Genomic DNA, 22,536 nt, shown 5'->3' on the forward strand with positions numbered 1-22,536 from the left:
TAAATTCATAATATAAAATTCAAATTCAATTTTTCTTTATTTATGTAGGCCTATCACAGGCACTTATTCAGCGTTCATACATATATGTTTACATAATTGTAAGGGGATGGTGATAACTTCGTACGCCAACTTAAACCTTACCCTAAAGTTACAAGGGTTCCAAACGCGCCCTGGTCTAAGAAGAGCCCACAACCAACTTAGCCGGGTAATTTTTTTTTGTTTTCACCATCTCACAATTTATTTATATTAAGCTATGAAGCTAGAGCAATTCACACCCAAGCTTTTTTATCGTTCAAGTAATCCTTAATATTATAATAGGACTTTTCTGTAAGCTTACGTTTTATATAAACTTTGAACTTATTGAGAGACATCTCAAAGATTTCATTTGGTAATTTGTTATAAAAAAAATATACAATTGCCTTTGAATGAATTAACAATTTTGTGTAGTCTAGTAAACTGCACAACGAGTTTATTTTTGCTCCTAATATCGTCCATTTCTTTTTAAATTTTGTTATATTTTTATGGACATCAATTAAATTTTCAAATAGTACTGACTATGCACCGTCATTATTTTAACTTCTTTAAATTTATCCCTTAATGACTCTCTTGGGCCCATTTTATATATCGCACGAACAGCCCTTTTCTGCAGGACGAAAATAGAATCTATATCAGCAGCATTACCCTATAATAAAATGCAGTAGGACATAATGCTGTGAAAACAACTAAAATACACAAGTCTAGGCAGTTTCTATATTTGTCATGTGACGAATTTTTTTTACCGCGTATGCTGCAGAACTAAGTCTATTCGCTAAATTATTTATACGTGGGCCCCATTGAAGTTTAGCATCTAAAACTGATATATATAACATATATATAGATACTGATAATTTATTAAATATACCAGTCAGTCGGTGTTTCAGATTTTCATGAAGTAAAATAAACTGGGAGATTACTTATTATGTAAGTGAGGGTATAACAAATGTTATACTCGCATGCAAAACACAGAGTCTTAAGTTATTAGTACGTTTTGGCAGCGTTCCTAATACTCACGTATTATGAATGCCTACGGGCGACAATATATCCTCGGCATTTAGTGTACCGTATCTGATTTATGTTGCTTTCATATTAAGCATATTTTGACGACCTCCCTCGCGCAACGGTGAACGCTGTGAATTTAAGTAGAAGATCCCGGGATTCCCGATTTCGGAATTTATAATTTCTGAATTTTCTCTGGTCTGGTCTGGTCTGTAGTTACCACCCTACCGATAAAGACGTGTAGCTCTAAGTGATTTAGTGTCCCGGTGTGATGTCGCGTAGAAACCGATCAGGGATTTGACTAACAGGTTAGCCCGCTACACTATAAATAAATAAATAAATATACTACGACAATACACACATCGCCATCTAGCCCCAAAGTAAGCGTAGCTTGTGTTATGGGTACTAAGATGACTGGTGAATATTTTTATGAATTATATATACATAAATACTTAGAAAATACATATAAACACCCAGACACTGAAAAACACTTAATGCTCATCACACAAACATTTTCCAGTTTTGGGAATCGAACCCACGGCCTTGGACTCAGAAAGCAGGGTCGCTGCCCACTGCGCCAGTCGGCCGTCAAACACACTGTATCTGCGTCATCACTTACCACCAGGTAAGATTGCAGTCGAGAGCTAAATTGTAGAGGAATAAAAAAAACAGTAGGTTAATGCCGCATGAGCCTTTTTTATATTGTCGGACAGAGCTGATGTCCCACCTGATGATAAGTGGAAAACCTTCGCCCATAAACAGAGCATCAACGTCCTACAAAGTGACAGTGAGTGAGTAGAGAGTGAGTGAGTGAGTACTTATGACCCTGAGGTGTTAGGCCTCATCCAGCCATGTCAGAAAAACTTAAATATTTTGAATCGAACCGAGTAAAGGAACTGTGTCTGTAAATTGTATTTATTTTTAAGCCTACGACATAATTTACTGTTGTGAATTACGGAACATTAGGAAAAAACTCACCGAACACCGGTGAATTGAATATTTTGTCAAATTAAGTTTACATAACGCTTTGTCAATGCTATGTGCACTTGAAATGAACGTGCATATCAGTCCATGTTTATGTATGTGTGCTATGTTTAAAAACGTGTAATATGTATGTCAGTGCTCTTAAATAAATAAATAAATATGATCATCTAACTGATGCAACAAATAAATGCAGTGGTGATACATGAATGAATGAATGAATGAATACACTTTTATTGTACACCACATAAACATAACAAATTAAAAGTAAAAATTTAACAAAAGGTATACAATTTGGCGGCCTTATCGCTACATAGCGATCTCTTCCAGGCAACCAAAGGCGTTAAAAACAGCTCAAGAAGAGAGGTAGGTGGTGCATTTAACTGTACTGTGTTGCAAATAAACATGCATAAACCTATATATACAAATATAATATGATACATATTAGGAGTTGGTTTAAGTAGTTTTAAGGTCTCGATGTATTTCACGATGACTCGCATAAATAAACGGTAGGTACCCTTGTGTATAGAAACAAAATTAAAGTCTCTATTTTGAATGTACAAAATAGCCGATTTTTACATACGTATTACGTTCATAAAACATTTTCACATTTATTTTTGTTTACCTGTGTCTTTGTCTGTCTATTTGTAATCTTCGATAGTGGTGGTAGCCGAGTGGGACTCCAACTTCACTTTCGAGGGGGCGTGTACGTATCCCAGCACGTTATGTGCGTTTTCAGCAATTAAAATACCACTTGCTTCAACGGTGAAGGAAAACATCGTGAGGAAATTTGCATCTGTCAGGTATGCAGGTTTCCTCCATTTTCTCCATAAAAAAATTAAAAAATGAAAAAATATTTATTATCAAAAACAACATTTACAGATTCCATGTTACCGATGGTACCCACACTAGGTATTCCTGTTTCGTGGGTGCCTATTTACAATTTAACAGCTTAAATTAATGTTGTCACTCGAATAACAGTCGATTAAACAATTCGTACAATACACTCTAATTATTGATAAAGTTGCATTTCGTATGATATTACGCTAGACACAAGAAAAGTTTTTCTGTTGAATCATAGGTTAAGGTAGCAAGCCAGGAAACAATATTTGCTTTTGCCTGTTTTACGGAACAATGTTTAATGTCACAAATACTGGTAACTTTATTATAAATAAAGGAGTCTATAAATTTACTGACACGTTTAGCAAAGCTCGACTTGATAAAGTTCTCAAAGGAGTGTGAAGTCCACCAGTCCGCACTGGGCCAGCGTGGTGGACTACGGCCTTAACCCCTTCTCATTGTGCTCTGTAGTGTGCCGGTAATGCGTTGATATGATGATGATGACGATTCTTCGAATCGGCTTTATTATTTCGGTAGGGCTTTCACAGTCAGTTAAAGCATTACTCAGGGAGTAAAATAGACTTCTATTATTTCGGTAATCTTGAGGTAGAGTCTAAAAAGCGGTGAAGCCTTGTTTGAATTAAAATCTATTTATTTTATACTAGCGGTTGCCCGCGACTTCGTCTGCGTTTGATTTTGATTTTTGATGTGGCATTCAATTTAGTTGTAGTTCTAAAAAATTTTAAGTATTCAATATCGCTAAGCCTTAAATAAGGGGTTTGCTGCCGTCCGCTGAGAAGTTCTGTCCTCTATCTCCAACCACATTCATCAGATCTACACAGTTTGGGCAAAATTAAACACATATTATAACCTCTATAGTTAGTAGTAGTTTCATGAGGATCGGTTAAGTAGTTTTTGCGTGAAAGCGTAACAAACAAACTTACATTGACATTTATAATATTAAGTAGGGAAGGGATGACAAGGACTTTTTTTGGGTAACTTTCCGGGGTAATATAATAGCTATCCAATGTCCTTAATGCAAGCTGTATTCTTGTATAATTTCGTAAAGATCAGTACAATGGTTAAAGGAAACATGGGTGACAAATAAACAAATAAATATACTAATATAAATATGATAAGTCTATTAATTAAGTCCGCCCGAGACCCGACCCACCAGATTAGACGGAGTTGGATTTTCGTAAACCAAAAGATTTGGAGATTAATCAGAGGATAAATTATTTATTTATACAATGTCTTTGATGTACATAATACAAGATAAAAATGATATTTATGAAGTCACTTGGGATCACGTAAATACGAAAATAACGTATTATTTATAAGGCCGTTAAAACTACGTGATGAAGAAAGTAGGCAGTCCACACAGTTCTTACTACTAAAAGGCTAAGATTAAAACTAAGTGTTTATTTATTTGTATTCAAGCAATTCTCTAAACACAGTCGTGAGGTCCTGCCAGGACGTAGCAATATAATAAGTTTTACCCCATAAAACTTTAAAAAAAATCTGTGTCGCAATATAAAATGTACCTACGAGTACGTGCAGTACACCAATGATCACGTAGACTCTACATACAAACATTTGTCGTTTCTTTTGATGATCATAAGTTAGAGTACCAACATGATGGGAATAGAATAGAATTTTATTGTTCACTGTTTACACATAGAAAGGCAGTTGACAAGGCCTAGAAAAGTATTCAAAACAGTAAACCCACAGCCGGGCGTAAAATAATATTATTAAAGAAGTATAAAATAAAAAATTATAAAAAAAAAAAAACTAATTATAATCTCAATGTAAAATCAGTGTCAAAATATATATAAGTATATATAAGATTATTAATTATTAAACAAAAGTGAAACAATCAAAAAAAAGAAAGAATCATTAGAGGCAAATAAATTAAAACCAAACAGATTCTTATTTTATTTTTCTTCCTTTTAAATCTCATGGGATTTCGTCCGATAGTATCAGACATACAAGCTTTCAAAATTTTTAATACACGGTCACCTAGATACCACGAAAACAATGCCTTTGAGTACCTAAATTATTTTAAAGGAATAGTTGACGGACCAAACAGTACTCGTCCGGAATACTACCCTGACGGTTATTTCTGCCCATAAGCAGTATTCTTACAATGCTGAACTTTCCGGTGTTATTATAGGCACATTAGGCTTAGATTAGGCCTTAGATTGATGGATCTAGGGAGGCAGGTTGCTGGACGTTTTCTCTGCGTGCCTTGCAAAGTGTTGTTCTGTTTACAGGCGATGTTTAACGTTCAGTTGGACCGTTTGCTTAGCCTTTTAATTATAACTATAATAAAAAACCAAATGAATAATCCGCAGCGTATAAGTGCGAACAAGTGCAATGAGTACGTAGGGCGGATTGCAGCGACATCGAATTTCTGAAACGATTAAATTGCAGATTCTCTAAGTTTAAAGAATCGTGTATGATATCCCCTGACTCAAATTATACTCGTAACTAACAGTGTCTGCAAAACAATCATTAATCTTTGGCTGCTGAGGTTTCAAATGAAAAGCTAGATTTAGTATTCAAACGTTCATTACCTACATTTGTTACGACATATTTCAATGACGTTACTACCTTCACATAATAAAGTACGGAATGGTGACCCAGGCTGCCTCAATATATAATAATATCGGTTGGTGGGCTTTGCTAACGAGCCCCAATTCTCGCTCACTTTAAATACTATTTTTTATCACATGTTACTGCTAATACTAAAAATACCCATATTACAAACTCAGTTTTAAGATTTTTCACTCTCAGAAAGAAGAGAACGCGTTCTGACGTCAGAACGTATACATACGTCAAGATCACATACTGCAGTTTGTGCGGCCGAAGTACTAATTAAAGGATTCTTCGCACGTGTTCGTATGCCATCGCACGAGTTCGTATGCCTTCGCTCGTGTTCGCATGCCTTCGTACGAGTTTGCGCGACTAAATTATTAAGTGAGTGCAGCCTAAGGTAACATCAGTGATAATTTTCTGTGAAGAATGTCATAGAAAAATATAGATAGTTCAGTTACTTGGTTCGATTAAAATTATTTAGGTTCTTCTGACATGGTGACCCAGCACGGGTGTAATATAATCACATGAAGCTTACCACCGTCCCAGAATGATATGCACAGGGTAGCACTAACGAATGACGTAGCATAAAAATAAAACACATTCTCGGACCCCTAGAGTCGGTTACCCATCTACGTACCTAAAACATTAAGCTTTATATTAAGCTCTATATTATTTTTAGCTTCACTTTTGCTACCACTTTTCGGTTGCGTTCATCGACCAGTTATTAGCATACTGGTCAGATTTAGTAAGCAACTATAAATTTATTTCTTTAGTGTCAATAATGGAGGAATTAAGGGTCATTAAAGGAGGCGACCCTACCTTTTTGCTCATCTTATATGTGTAGGTAGCCTCAGTTATTGTGTTCCCATTTTTATTGTTACGACTCATTTATGAACGTGTTTCTATCGTACGTCATACTTTATTCAGTTTTAATGACTTTATTATTGGATTACTAGCTTTTGCGACCAGTTTTGTTCGCGTAATGAATATAACCTATGTTCTTTAGGGATAACAAAGGACACAACAGGTTATTTTTGATCGGTAATTTAAAGATAAGCATGTTTAACTGCGGATCGGGGTACTAGATTCGAATCCCGGGTAGGGCCTGAAATTGTTAGGTATCGCGTTTTTTCATCGCGCCTCGGAGAGCACGTTAAGCAATCGGTCCTGGTTAATATCACTAACATGTGATAATAGTCGTTAAAGCCCGCATTTGAGACGGGTGGGTCTATGCTCTAAAACCGTTTCTCGTTTGACTTCTGCACAACCGTGGAGCGCAACAAGATGATGATGATGATAATTATTTGAGTAGTTTAGAAGAAAAGCATCACAAACAAACTCACATTCTCATTTAAGTATAAAACTAAGTAGTTAGGTTTCGTTTAACACAAGCTGTTACCTTATACCTGCAAATTCTTTTACACAAAATCGCTTAACGACACGTCTTTGTCGCTAAAGTTGTAACTAACCACTCAGATCAGACCAGAGAACATTTCAAAATTACAAATTCCCAAATTGCCCCTGCGAACCCGGGACCTTCACTTACATCTACCGTTGCGCGATCCTTGAAAAGCCACCAAGTAACCCATCAGTAATGTAATATACCCCCCATTTAGTCATGTCGACATTCCACATACAGCGTTGCCAATTTTGGATGTTTATTATTCAAGTGTGTGCGCGACACACGAAAGTGTTCTACATCGCGAAAGTATTTTTGTTCTTTGACGACAATTTGATTGTATATTTTACGCGAGACAATTTTTTTTCTATCTCATACTTACATAATCTTTATCTCCAGTATCAACTGACCCACTACAGAACACGGATCTCCTCTCAGAATGACCGGTAGAGACTTGGTTTCGTCTATAGTCCACCCAAAAATTCAATTTTTTTTTTCCAAATAAGCACTTTTGAAACGTTAAGTATGGCTGTTGGTAGTGACTCTATCACCGGTTCGGATGGCAGATTCTACTGAGACAAAGCCGGCCAGAAACTTCGCCGTTTCTATTTCCAACAGATACAATTTACATTTTACATTTAAACATTAATAATTCTATCTTGTGAGAGATGAAAGCGGAGCCGGATGCTTCCAAGCAACCTTCTCATTAAGAAATTCATCAATTGTATAGTAACCTCGCAGTAATAAATATGTTTTAACGTATTTTTTAAACTTATGCATTGGTAGGTCCGATGGGTGGACCTAAGTTAAATTAAGACCTGGTTAAGCGCTGGCCGACTTCAACCTTTGAGAACATTATGGAGAACTCTCAGGAATACTGGTTTTCCTGCACCGTTTAAGCGAGGGATATTTCATTGATTATATTAAAACGCACACAAATACGAAAAGTTATTGGTGAATGCCGAATCGTTGGTTGTTCTCTACTTGTATATAATTCGCGACGCGTAAAAAGTACCCTGTTTAACAATGTTGAATATCTTTGGAGATATAGAATACAATTTCTCAATGGACATCAATGAACTACCTATATTGCTCGAGGTAAATAAAGTGTAATTTTAGTTTAACACCCTTTATACATAGATGGTATACGGCATAGAATCAGAACCCCAAATCAATTGGCTTGCTAACTAAGAGTATACTAGCTGAAGCCGAAACTGCTAAATCAATATCAAAAAGGTTAAAGGTTGCTTGAAAATATATCAAAGAACCTGCGCTAGAAATTATACGTACGTTTTATGTTAAACTGTGTTTATAACGTTCAAAGATTAATAGTCAAAGTGAACCAATAAACACCTGTTTTGCGTCAGGAGTTAAAAAATAAAAGGCCACAGTAAATTAATAAATATATTAGTAGATTTAATATGTTCCTTAATTAACAGAGTTAATCTAAAAGTGATCTTGTTTGTGATCACCAAAAATATGGTTGTGAATTTTTTGAGCGAAATCAGAGCCTTTTCTTTGTATTTTATTGAAAAAACTAAATGGTTCGGTCTCCCCATCGTGCGTATGACTCTCTTCAGTGTTACTGTTTTTGTGTATGATACTATTGAATCCGTTGACTATCCCTTGCTTGATACCATTAAAGTACTCTTTGATACCTGAAATATGAGGTACGTTAACGAAATCGAAATCACTTGAATCTATCTTGTTTTTGTTTGTCTTGTCTGTTTTGTCATCGTATTCAGCTTTGACGTGAAAAATGCTTATGTAGTTCTTTTTACCTGTGCTGTCTTCGTTTTCATCCGGATCTACCACTTTGTTTCCATCGCTACCACTACTAGCTGTATTTTGATTTCCTTCATTACTGTTTTTATCTTTGTCAAACCCTGCTGTAGAAACTGTTGTAGAAGCTATGTTAATAGGTTTTGAAATTGAATAATTTGCTATGATAGGTCCTTTAGTCCTATCATCTGGTACATCAATTACTAACTCGGTCACAGCGTAATTCGCTGGTTTCGCTTTATCCGTGACAACTTTTTTTTCATATTCTAATGCTTCCTTTTTAAATTGTTTATCTAAAAATGTATCATTGTCTTCATCTTCAGTATTTTTTTCGAAATCTAGTGATTTTTGTTTTTGTTGTTGATCTGAAACTATTTTTTCAGTATCTTTGGCATGGTCGAAATCGAAATGTATTTCTTCGTCTTCATCCTTAGTATTTCTTTCAAAATCTATTGTTTTTACTTTTTCTTGGTCGTCTAATAATGTTTCTGTATCTTCGTTTTCAATATTTGTTTCTAAACTTGATTCTTGGTTTTGTTCTTCGTTTAAAAATATTTCTTTGTCTTCATCTTCAATATGTTTATCTAATTCAAATGTGTTATGTTGTGCTTGGTCATCTAGGGCTAAGTGTTTGTCGTCATCGCCAAAGTGCACGGTAAATTTTCCGCTTTCGTGTGAGTCCCTTTCGTAAGGTAGCGCATTGATTGAACAATGAAGTAGTACCTGGGAAAAAAAGAATTTAAAAATTAACTAGCTGATTCGCTTCATTAGATAAGTCTCCCAGTAAGAGTGTGCGAGAAATTGCCTCAAGAGATAATCTTTTTGGTGAAAACTTTAACAAAATCCGTCAAATTTTTCTTTATTTAGAGCTATGCTCGGAAAATCTGAACGTGATCTAATCAGAAATGAGGAGATCAGTAGAAGAACCAGAGCTACCGACATAGCTCAACGAGTCGCGAAGCTGAAGTGGCAATGGGCGGGGCATATAGCTAGGAGAACGGGTGGACGTTAGGCCCCAAGGTGCTGGAATGGCAGCCCCGCACTGGTAAGCGCAGCGTTGAACGACAGACTACATCAAGTCGTGGAAAAAGGAACTCCCTATAAAATACCTAGGTCTATCGGTTGATATTATGATGACAATGATTTCTTTATTTTAGTGTTTTCAAAAAGACAGACATAGGACTGACTTTACTTTATGCAGAAATAGACAATAGACTCATGATGCATAAATATTATGTAATGCACTCATTATTTAATAATGAATTCTATATTCTATATTCAGGCGACCGATGTCGTACTTTCGCATTCGCACAATATTAGCACGCCCGTATATTGTGCAAAATGTCAGACCTTCGAGATCCTAATTTCGGGTCGTTTTTCTGTAAAAAATATTTCAAATCAGCCCGATCAGAATACCTATACCAGAATACATATATAGTTTATCTCTAACCGCACCTCACGCCGTAGAAATAAATTCCACCCTCATCATCTGGATGCCTGGTATTCTTCTACTATTCGAAATACCAGATCATTTCTACCGCGCACTTGCAATGGAACAATCTCCCATCTGATGTGTTTCCTCAAAAATACAATCTAGGGTTATTCAAGGGGCGGATAAACAAATTCCTTAAAAGCCGGCAACGCGTCGGCGGCTCCTCTGGTGCTGCAGATGTTTATGGGCGGCGGTTATCACTTAACATCAGGTGACCCACTTGCTCGTTTGCCCGCTATTAATATAAAAAAAATATTGAATACCACGTAATGACCCATAAATTTGACGTTGGTAAAACCGCAGAATACGGCTAGTTATAAGTAAAGTTTTAGCAATAAGCATTTGAAATCGAGAAAACAATGATACCTCGGTATGTGCGAAATTGGGATTCTCGAGACGTACCTACGTTTGCTGTATTGGAGCGAAGAATACAGGCGGTCGTGGATTGCCACTATGTTAACGAACCACTAACTTCAAACGTAGTGTGAAATCTGACGTGACCCGATTCCTCGCATCCTTGCTTTAACATAAATTCAAAACCACAACTTTATTTATTTCAATAGACTTAACTTTAGAAGACACTTTTCTGTAGTAATGATTTTTACGTTTTGATTGCCCGGAAAATTACATCATCATCATATAACCCGATTACCGACCCAGTACAGGGACAACTTTATTTAGGTCAAAAATGTGTGTGCGTGTAACCATTACGCGCGACTAGTAAAACTTTTATTATTATTTATTGATGAAAGAGTAAAATGTTCCTGGGACTCCGCCATTTCATTTAATATTCACTATTTCCTTTTTATTCTATTTAAAATTCATTTGTTAATAAGAATAATTGAGAACTAGAAAATTTAAGGTTACATGTCAATATAACCTTGTCATTGAATATTATAGAATGTCGAAATGGTCAGAAAATTTATTTAATAATTACAAAAGTATGAAATAAGCAAGTATATTTAGAGATTTTCAAAAAAACCTTGCAATTTCCTTTTTTTTTTCAACTGTTGGATTTTTATTCACTTTTCCATTTACATTTGATCCGTTTGCAAATATTGGAAATAAATAATTCTTCTTGATTATGATATTTGCCACTAGCTGGCTTATAAGTCAAGAAGCATGGAGTATATTACATATACTTACAACCATTCCAAATTATTATTTTTAAATAGCGGAAACTACACAGACGTCTGACGTAAGCGTTACTTCCGTCAGAAAAAATCTGAGTTACTCACTAGTCGCGCCTAAAGAAAATTTACTTCAATAAACAAAACTTCTTAAAACATTATCGGTTGCCCACCTGACTGTAACTACGCTACGCCATATTACATGCTGTAACGCCATTAGAAGATTGAAATATGGAATTGCTTAAATAGTTTTAAAAGTAGATTTATTTTATTCTCTAAAATATTTGTTTTATAAATATAACCTAAAATAAACTATTTATAACTAAATAAACACACACACACACACTTATATAGGTAGTTATAATTTGCTTTTTATAATTCATAATAATTTTCGAAATGGACTATAAACAATATAGTTTGTGTAATAACTAGCCGGATACTAATATCATAAAATATTATTATTGGTTCGTTTTGTTGTCAACATTGTAAACGATGCCCGAGCCGTATAAAACTAGAAACATTACTTTCTCAAGCGTCAATTCTGTATCAAGCAATTGTTGGGGGAAACTCTGTTCGATTATATATCAAATTTAATAAGTGAATAATAGTAATATTCAAGTCCCATCCCTACGTTCTTCAACATAAGGTATGGTTGGTATCGGTCGCCTATATTTATATTACACAGGTTTCACTGTTTTATAGGTACCAGCGGCCTTAACACCAAACATTAATACCTGGTTACTTAATAAATAAGGTTAGTAACTACAAATATATAGGAATGTACAAAATTTATAGTAGTACTAGTTAAAACTGTATAACCGCTTCAGCTCTGAAAACAAATTAACTTGTTATTAGAGAGTAGGTTTTCTGCGATAATAATTATATAAATATGTTGTTTTTTATTATTTTTGGTTATTGTTATTATTTGAGTTGTTTATTATTATAGTTTTTTTTATTCTCAACTTTATATAGCTATTCAAATTATTTTATTTTTATGTAATTATTGGTACTTGTTGAAATCTTTTTCACAATTTTTTTCCTTCACCGTTCAAGCAAGTGATATAATCATTGTATAAAACGCACGTAACTTAGATAAGTTAGAGGTGCGTGCTCGAACTCGGCACCCCGAAATCGAAGCCGAAGTCCTAACCACTAGGCAATCAGCGCGATAATGACATGCCTGACATCGCATGTTGCCTGACATTCTGAACTCCTTAATATAAGTTGTGCTAAGAATTTCCACATTTGTTAGATTCAACAGCTGTACCTGCTAAATAAATTAGTTAAAAGTCGTGTGGTGTAAATTGTCTATATTTTACGCTAGGCGCAATATTTCTAGGACTACTTAGAATTTAAAATGCGTCGTACGAAGAAGCGCAAGAATCAAAAACCGTATTCACAGTAACAATTACTATGAAGTATCACAGTGAATTGTAACAAACAGTATAGTTTCCTACGTAATAACAGACGTACATTATCATCATCACCGGCCCACTGCAGGGCACGGGTCACCTCCCACAATGAGAAGGGGTCAGGCCGTAGTCCACTACGCTGGCCATATGCGGTTTGGTGGACTTCCAACGCCCTTGAGAACATTTTTGCGAACTCTAGGGTATGCAGGTTTCCTCACGATGTTTTCCTTCATAGTTAAAGATATTTGCTCGCTCGCTTTATCGCTTGAAACGTAAAAATACATTGAAGAGTTAGAGGTGCGTGCCGGGATTCGAACTTGGCCTACAAACAAACGTACATATATATTTAACTATATTAAAGACTAGTCTATTGCTTGAACCCCTTCTATCCCGGTTTATAGAATTCTATAACCTCTTTTGCCCAGCTTGTTTGCTTGTTTGTTTGAATTCTTTATTGCACAATAATAAAAAGTAACATGTACATGGGCAAAATATAATGCCTGAAGGAGTTTTCTACCAGTTCACTGAGTTGGTAAAGTGGACAGAGTTATAAAGTATATGTAAAGAGAATTTCGGAGTGCACAATATATATCTGATAATGTTTTTAAGACGCCGAAGAATGTATTATTAAATCAATCAGAGTTCAGCCGCGGCGGGGCTTTGATCGTAATAAAATTGATTACCTGCGATATAGCCCTACAACGTCTACACGTAATTATGTTTCGGCAATGAAATACCTATCACGAAACCTCACAGTCGCGTTGTTAGTACCTTTAGTACAAAATTTCAACACAGATATCTGTAGTTTTTATTTATTTATTTTTGAAGTTATACTTTTTTTGGCGCATTATGGAAATATGATAAGAGAAAATTTTTACGATGCGCGCGCTCACCGTCACAAAAAACCGACACCATAAAGTTAGCTGTAAGGTTTGACAGTGTACACTTTCAATTGTCAAAGTCTCGTTGGTAGTACCTAGTACTAGAACTAATTGTGGTAGAGCTCGTCTGGATACTACCGCCATGTTTATTTCTGCTGTCTAGCAGCATCGCTGTGTTCCGGTCCGAAGGGTGTGATTCGTAGTTCTACAGAAGGCTTACTACCGCCGCTAAAAGCAGTATTATTTCAATATTGGTGGCTATTTTATTTTAGAATTATTAACCTTATTTTAAGGCCGTCAAGGACCTGTTAATTAGGAATAATGTTCAGCTGTGGCAGAAACCCCCAGACAGAATTAAAAACAAAAGAAACCGTGTACAGGACTAAAAATGAAGCATCAGAAACCACTCCACTTTAGAAGTGTTTACGGACAGGCGGCTAGTCACTAATAAATAGATAATAGATAAATATACTACGACAATACACACATCTAGCCCCAAAGTAAGCGTAGCTTGTGTTATGGGTACGTAGATAGCTAATGATTATTTTTATGAATACTTATAATATACAGATAGACACCAAGACACTGAAAAACATTCATGTTCATCACACAAATATTTTCCAGCTGTGGGAATCGAACCCACGGCCTTGGACTGAGACAGCAGGATCACTGCCCACTGCGCCAGTTGGCCAACAATTCCATTTAGCAGTTTACGGTAGTTATTATACCTCTAATGTTCTTAAAGTTTACCATAAAATGGGGTAAATTGGAAAAGTGTGTGAGCTAGCAACTTTCCACGGGTGTGAAGTGAGAAGTCCGCAAGGCGTTTTTGCTGTTTTTGGACACAATGCACTACATGCAATAATGACCGAATGAGGGTTCTGATCTTAATTCTGTGGTTCCACTTTGCTCAGCCAAACTTAGTGTTAAGCCGAGACAAAATGTCAAAAGCATAGGTTTGTTTCATTCAACTGTTTCTTTAGTCTATGTAGTACCTATATAAACAACTTAGCTTTACAGCTTGGGCCCTCCACTCTGCAATGATATGTATTCGCGGGCTTTCACGGTTTTCTACATGGCTTAGAATATTACCTAGGACTGGGGTTTACTTGAGAAATCCGCAGTATCGTCTGTCGTCTGTCCTTGAGCACGTTAAGTAGTCGGTACTGGATATTGACACTTACATGAAGATTATAGTCGTAAAACCGTACAGCCTACATTAGAGCGGCGTTGTGAATTTATGCTCTAAAAAGGTTGTCTAGCAGTGGAATTTAATAGGCTGATGATGGTTGTACCGAAATTATTTAAGTAGCTAAATAATATTATAAGACCAAGTGAACCGCAAGTGATGGTAATAAAAAATACCTAAATGTAGCTGTTTGGAAAAAGGTTTTGTTCCGGTCGTAAAGCTGTTTTTATTCATCAGTTCCCGCCATTGTTGTTTTTAAATGTTCAATTTAATCATTTTCTTTTAAACATCCTTATCCTTACTCACTAATAATATAAATGCGAAAGTGTGTTAGTATGTTTTTTCAACCGACTTCAAAAAGGAGGAGGTCCTCAATTCGTCGGAAACTTTTTTTTAAAATGTATATTACCCGATTAGTCGAAGACGCCTGAACCGATTTAAAAAAATATTTTTTTGTTTTAAAGCGCAGGGCATTTTCAGGTAGTCCCATTTCAATTTTATCGAAATCGGTCGAGCCTGGTTGCCGGTGTAATTACAGGCACAAGAGGGTTAACACCTACGCCTTCTTATATATATTTATATATATCCTTCTTATATATATTCCTCTTATAAATATTTTCTAATATTTGTAGAAAATATTTATTTTGAGACATATTTAAAATGATGACAGTGTATAGTCAGCACATATTTGAAAATTTAATATACGTTCATAAAAACATTTCTAAATTTAAAAAGAAATGTGACTGCAATAATTTAAACATTAGTAAGAATAAACTGACAGTGCAATATACTAGGTTACATAAAATTCATAATTCGTTTAAAGGGAAATTGCATACAATTCTACAATAAACTACCAATTGACCATCTTGGAGATGTCTCTTAAAAAGTTCAAAGTTTGTATTAAACGTAAGCTTATAGAAAAGTCCTATCTTAATATATATAAATCTCCTGTCACGATGTTTGTCCGCGATGGACTCCTAAACTACTTAAGCGATTTTAAATTAAATTGGCACACCGTGAGCAGTCTGGTCCAACTTAAGAGATAGGAAAGCTTAGATCTTTAATTATAGTCGCACTTTTATTTTATTGCAAATTATCTGTCTATAATTAATTGACAGTCACATGTTATATATGCTACTATACTCATTTAAGGCTAAGCCTGAATTCTGAATACTTTAAAAACAAAATTAAACGCAGACGAAGTCGCGGGCAACAGCTAGTTATAGTATAAAGGACTACGTAATCGATAAAAAAGCTTGGGTGTAAATTATTGCTCTAACCAGGTTGCTCTTCTAATAATTTTAAATGACATTGTGAGATGGGCTTCTTCTTAGACCAGGACGCGTTTGGAACCCTCGTAGCTTTAGTTTTAAGTTTACGAATGTGGTTATCACCATCATCTCACTACCGTGTAATTCTTATGTACGCATTAAAAGTGCCACCTACTTGAATAAAGATATTTTTGACTTTGACTTTATTTCTTGCTTTTTAGTTGTATAACAAAGTCGGTTTTAAGCCAAAAATTTTTTTTTGTTTGTGTGGTTGAAGCCGTTGTTCTATAACAATATTTGGCAGTTCTCATCGATCAATATGGAATTGATTGTTCAATATAACTTTTTTAAATCGGCAAATACTTGCCTCTTTAATATGGTCGCAATCGGAAATCTAGATAGTTGCATATTCAAGGTCAATATTTGTCATACATCCTTTCTCACCTAATATTTTTATACATGCGAAATAGTGTGATATAAATGCGAGATTGCGAAATTTGATGGGTATCGGCGTGGCGATACATGCCGTTATGACTCTTCGCCACACTATATAATGAGATATATGTACTATAAGTTAGTCTTTTAGGTAATAGCTTGTTAGACATGGCACCGCGTTGTCATTCGCAAGTGACTTAGATGCTGTATTTATTCTGATATAATGGTATGTTCAATACTTTTGTAACATATTTCACCTATCATCAACCAATTCGCACCCGAGGCAACATTCAATGTAAATATTACCGAATTACCTAACTAATGAAAATAATTGAATTGTCACAATTTTAAGGGCATTTTTTGGAGAAATTCATTTTCTGGAGAAAATTCGTAATATTGTATTTTTTTATCATATCATATTTACTTTCTTGCATATTCTGTATTTTGTGCCTATTAGGTACTTGTACGAAATAATTTCGATGTTTCACATCTGCTAGGCGTTCCGTAACGGCTCACATCTTTTTGGAGTAAGGTTCATAAGAGATTGACATCTCTTGCATGAAAATATATTTTTCTTTTTGACAAACGTACGATTTCTAATTTATCATGTATACTAGCTTTTTCCCGCGACTTTATCTGCGTTCGTTTAGGATTTCTAAAGAATCGCGTAGAAGCAGTTGAGTTGAGTAAAGCAGCCTTTCATACAAACTTCAAACCCCTATTTATTTTTCGGGTTGATTTTCCAAAATCATTTCTTAGTGTTATGTGGCTATACCTCTGCACAATATCTTTAGATTAAGCAAAATAACATAGCAAATTTAACCAAAATTTTGAAATGGATACAGATTTTAAATACGTTCCACAGTAAGGATTGTTATCTCCTCTTTAATCATAGTCTTTCTAACTCTTCGTTGTTATATTATGCTTATATCTGAATTGAAAAATAAGCTAATTTTTATGTTAAAGCATTGAACCGCTCGGCTTAGGGTTTAAATACACATGCCCGGGTATAAATTAGAAAAAATCTGTGAGGTTACTTCTATGTTAAACAATTTCTCAGTGTTTGCACTATATTTTTTTTTAAACAATGGTTAAATCTCATCGAAATCTGTTGCGTGGTTAAGGAGGAGTTAGTAAATAAACTGACATAGGCTGGATAGTTTAAAACAAAGTCATCGATTGCTCAAATGTCAAATAATTTTTATCACATATTGCACCGACATCGGGGTTATACACGTGAAGCAAACATTCGAATCCGATAACAGGAATTGGTTCAATTCACTTGAACTATTTCACCCATGGCAACGCTCTAATGAAGTTTGAATAATGACTTAAAATAAAAACTTGTACTTACAAAATAGACCAGTGTCCTGCAATCCATGATGAATTGAATGAATTTTAATAAATTAATCCACAATTAAACTGTACTAAATACTATGAGGCACCGCGCGAAACTGGCGGTCGTTTATATAAAAAGAGTTTCCACAAAAAGTGCGGGTTTTTTTTTTATCTACAAGTGATAAATTGAATCGTTTCACTTTCAAAGGCTCTAAAAGAAATGTCAACAATTAGTTACCAACTCCTGTTTTTATAAAGCTAGTGAGTCAGTATAAAGCCACGGTGTTTTGTACTAATTGATATAAGTCTACCCGTATAATCGAGCATGTTGTAACTGAATCATCAGTTCCGTTTGATGACGCAGCAATTATTTATTTGTAAAACAATTTCCATATTGTTATTGTTATATGGCTCTTTTGACTAAAATTTGGATTGAAGATCGAGTGTACCCTGGATTGACTCAACGGCTAAGTAGCTAATGTGTGCAAAACGGTAATAGGTTCGCGGATCGTTCATTTGCGCTTGGTTCGAATTTTCCATATATTGGGTGATTAAAGCTACAAGAGCAAGAACCAGTATGTTATTCGCCCACACCTCAGTCATTTATTTAAATTTGCTGAAATACTATCTGTGCTTATTATATCTTCTTCTTCTTTAGCCTTTTTCGACCAAATTGGTGTATGCCTGCTTCAACTTCTTCCACTTCTCGCGACATTGAGTTGTGAGGATCCAATTCGAACCGGCTAGCTTCTTCACGTCGTCCTTCCAGCGCATTTGTGATCTTCCTTGAGGGCGCTTTCCTCCCCATGGCGTCCATTCGAGGTAATGTTTGCACCAAGAGTTCTCCTTCCAAGCTATATGTCTGGCGCGTCCATTTAAGATACGCTACTTGTCTTGCTACTTTGCTTTGATCTCGAACACTTTCATTTGTCTTATGTTCTCTCAGTGTCATGCCCACCAGTTTTCGCTCCACTGCCCTCTGGGCCACTTGAACTTATTCATGAATTCTCTGGTGAATACCCAGGTTTCGGCTCTGTATACTATACTATACAACTACACAAACCTATGATATACATAGGTTTGTATAGTTCGTACTACCAGTACGATTGAAAAAAATTAACGTTTAGTATTTGAGTTATTGAGGTAGTTTCTGAGCAATTGTTTATTGCAAAGTCATCGTCTCTTGAAGATTTGAACCTACGATTCTCTTTCAATCGCAGCCTAAGAGCCGCAGGTTCATATAAATTTAAAAATATATAAACTTTGATATTTCCTCCAAATGTAGGTAAAACACAGCCTCTTAAAGAACTGGATTTTTGTCAAGGAATTCTCAGTACCTACTAGCTTCTAGTTTTAAAACTGGCTTTCCCCACTCTCTTGTCTCGGGATGCAGTTTAAACTGTCGACCACTGCATTATCACTAATCCGGAAAAATCACAATAATTTTGTCTCATTAATGAAGTTTGAAACACGCCCTATTCTGTTTCCGTTTTGTATATGACCGCATCTAAAGCAATGCGGATGCAATAGTAACAGTAACCTGACCTAGGTTTCTGAGGAAACAAATCAATTAGTTAGTTACACTCTTGGTTATCTTATTAAAGCCTTAAAAATATGAGAAGAATAGATTTACTCGACTTCGTGTGTTAAGGAAGCGATGATTAGGGAATCAACAATGCAAGCTGGCATAAATACGAGTAAGAAAACTAATGTTTTGTACACGTTTCTGGGATGTACCGCTGAGGTATGGAACGCAATCCCGGCAACTATGTTTCCTGTCAAGGCAAGAGTGAATAGGCGTTTTTTTGTAGGCAAGCTCTAACCCTGACCTCACCATCACTTTGCATCGTAACTTAAACAATACATAGTAAGCTAATACGATTATTCCTGTCTAGAACTAGCTGTCAGAGTTAGGAAATTGGTGCCGTGCATCCCAGTGCCTCCGGGAGCCCGGTTAGCCGCTAGTCCCGGTTAATATTAGAAGTATAGTGATAATAATCATAAGATATAACAAAAATTGGCGGTGATTGCGGCTTTACATTCGGGGGGTCGAGTTGGACTCCCAACACGCACCTATAAACACCTTCAACGGTGACGGAAAACATTGTTAGAAAACCTGCATGCCTGAGAGTTCTCCATAATGTTCTCAAAAGCGTGTGAAGTCCACCAATCCGCACTCGACCGGCGTGGATTACGGACTAAACCGTTTTCCTTGGGTTGATATGATGATGATGATAACCAAAATTAAGGACAGTGGCGCAGTGGTGAACGCTTGGATGTAAGAGGAAGGTTCACAGTTTGGTCCTCAACAGAGGCAATTAAGAAATTTATAATATCTTATCTATCTTTGGTCAGTCCGGGGAGGGCTTCGGCCGTGACTAGTTATAGCCCCAGAGTTTAAGCGTGTCGGTATGATGCCACGTAGAAACTGATTAGTGCTACCCTAACCGGTTAGCCCGGTACGAACTTAGACAACTAACTCTTACCGTGGCAGTTAAAGGCTAATACGTACTTAGTGGGAGTAGTTTGTCTCTGTCCAGTCGTGGGATACTCACACGCCGAGAATATAACCTATCTCGCGTCAAATATTGGATAGAATTTTGGATAGAAGCAGGTGTTACTTTGCGGAAATCCATGATATGAAAATAACGCTTAATTTGCTATATTCCGCGAAAAGCAGGAGAATCTTTATGGTGTAATTTATAATTTCTTCAATCCTTATACTCCACACCAAACAGATCTTCGGCAATATACTTATGCACGTTTCGCTCCCAAACCGGAGCATCCTCAGGAAATGTTGACTTTACAATGAATAATTGTTAAGTCAACATCTCCTGTTTTCCTATCTCGCGTCAGTCTTTTGCCAGTTTGCCTACTAGAGGAGTCGACAAGAAATTCTTTTGAAAGGGCATCGTAATATAAGACTTGCTCGTAACGTGGAACTTATCTCATCGATATAAGGCTCATAATCCAAGATATAAGACACGCGTGTTTTATTTTAAATTACCGTATTTGTGTTTTATTTATGACTCTTTTAAGTTTAGTTTGTACCTCACTGCAAGTTATATGTATAGTATGCATGTGGTCCATTTGTAATTTAGCCGGATAATACAGTTTTTTTTAACCAACAAAGAGGTCTTATGCGGCTAAAAATAGTAGGCATTTCCTTAAATGAACAAATATTTTTACCTACTGAATTATTATGATGAATGAAAGTTAAATTTTATTCGCATTTCATAACTAGTTATGTATAAAGATGATTTAAATACTAACATTGTCCCTATAATTTTAATAAAAACTGTATACAACGAATGCTGGCTGTATATCGGTTTACCTTTGTGCGCGAAAAAAAAACCGCGCGCCAATTTCCGTAGAAAATATTTTTTTGGTCTTTTGTTAATTATTTAAAATGTCAGTTAAAATTGGAAAATAAAGCAATAGTAGATTTTACTACGCCGAGAATAATAATCGCGAGTGAATTACCTGTTTCGACCAAAATATTAGAGAGCGGCCTACGAAACTTTCATACAGTGGGAACACAGCAAAAAATGGTCAGTTATTTTCTGAGAACCTATTTAATAGTTTATCCTGTTTTAACCTTACAAGTGTGATAAATATCCTCCTACGAAACGCGTGTGGTACATAACGGTTACACTCTCGGCTTTCTTAGCGCATTCGCTTTTAGCTCATACGCCTATAAATGTTTCCTCGACTGTAAAATGCAATCTAACTTGATTCATAATCCACTATTCGCAATCTTTTGTTCAGATGATAGCGGGGCGGATTGCTTACGCTCTTCTTTGACATTATAAAATTCATTATATAAAAAATAAGTAAACTGCCTTCCAAATTGTACTGCATACTGTTGACAAACGGCTGATAGTTCAAAATAACTTTCTTAATATTTCCAAAACTTTTATTTCCTTATTTGTTTTTTACAATATCGTTTTAATTATCACTCTGCGCTTAGACCTTAACACATCTAAAATAATATCCATTCCAAGTTTGTTGAGCGTTCGCACCGGAATCCATCCAAAAATGGAAAGTTATTTTTTTTTTTTTTAATTTCTTATAAATATCTATCTCGTCCTTCATTAGCCGATTAGAATCTTTCCGCTGCTAATTTATGGATTAATTCGGTAAAACCTATATTGTTCTTGTTAATTGATACCGAGCAATAAGTACCTGATAACTACAAAGACCAGACTTTGGTTACGGAGAGTGGACGAGCGTAGGGTTTCGACGACCAAGTTTCTAATTACCCTTCCCTTCATATGCCTTAGAACCTAGTTACGTGAACTGAAGACTAAGTTTCGATATCTTAAGTTTAGTTTGACAAGGTGGGAGTTAAGGACTAACTTGAATGTGAAGTAAACTGGTGAGTACAGGAAATTATAATATTTCAGTTAAACCTTGGTTGGTATTTAAATTTAATTATATTCTACTAGCTGCTGCCCGCGACTTCCTCCTCGTTTGATATTGTTTTTTGATGTGGCATTAAATTTAGTTGTAGTTCTAAGAAATATTCAAGTATTCAATATCGCTAAACCTTAAATGAGGGGTTTGCTGCCGTCCGCTGAAGAGTTCTGTCCTCTATCTCCAACCACAGTTTGGGCAAAATAATACACATATTATAACCTCTATAGTACAAAATAATTATTTAAATCGGTTATAATTTGTCGGAGTTATGGCGTAAAATCGTCAAACACTTTCATCCCTCTCCCAAAAGAACCGAGCTTAATGTCGGAATATA

General features: G+C 35.6%; 1 protein-coding gene across 1 annotated transcript; it reads right to left on the minus strand.

Annotated features, from left to right (window-relative positions):
• Positions 1-8,299: 8,299 nt before the first annotated feature.
• LOC120627874 lies at positions 8,300-17,899 on the minus strand. The gene is made up of 3 exons (XM_039895991.1): positions 17,800-17,899; positions 8,635-9,358; positions 8,300-8,511 (listed from the first exon to the last, which is right to left on the minus strand). Exons 1-3 carry the CDS (start codon positions 17,824-17,826, stop codon positions 8,300-8,302), a joined length of 963 nt encoding a protein of 320 aa, XP_039751925.1. The 5' UTR covers positions 17,827-17,899.
• Between the last annotated feature and the right edge of the window lie 4,637 nt (positions 17,900-22,536).

This window comes from Pararge aegeria, chromosome 12, assembly GCF_905163445.1.
Source record: "Pararge aegeria chromosome 12, ilParAegt1.1, whole genome shotgun sequence".
Taxonomy (NCBI): Eukaryota; Metazoa; Arthropoda; class Insecta; order Lepidoptera; family Nymphalidae; genus Pararge; species Pararge aegeria.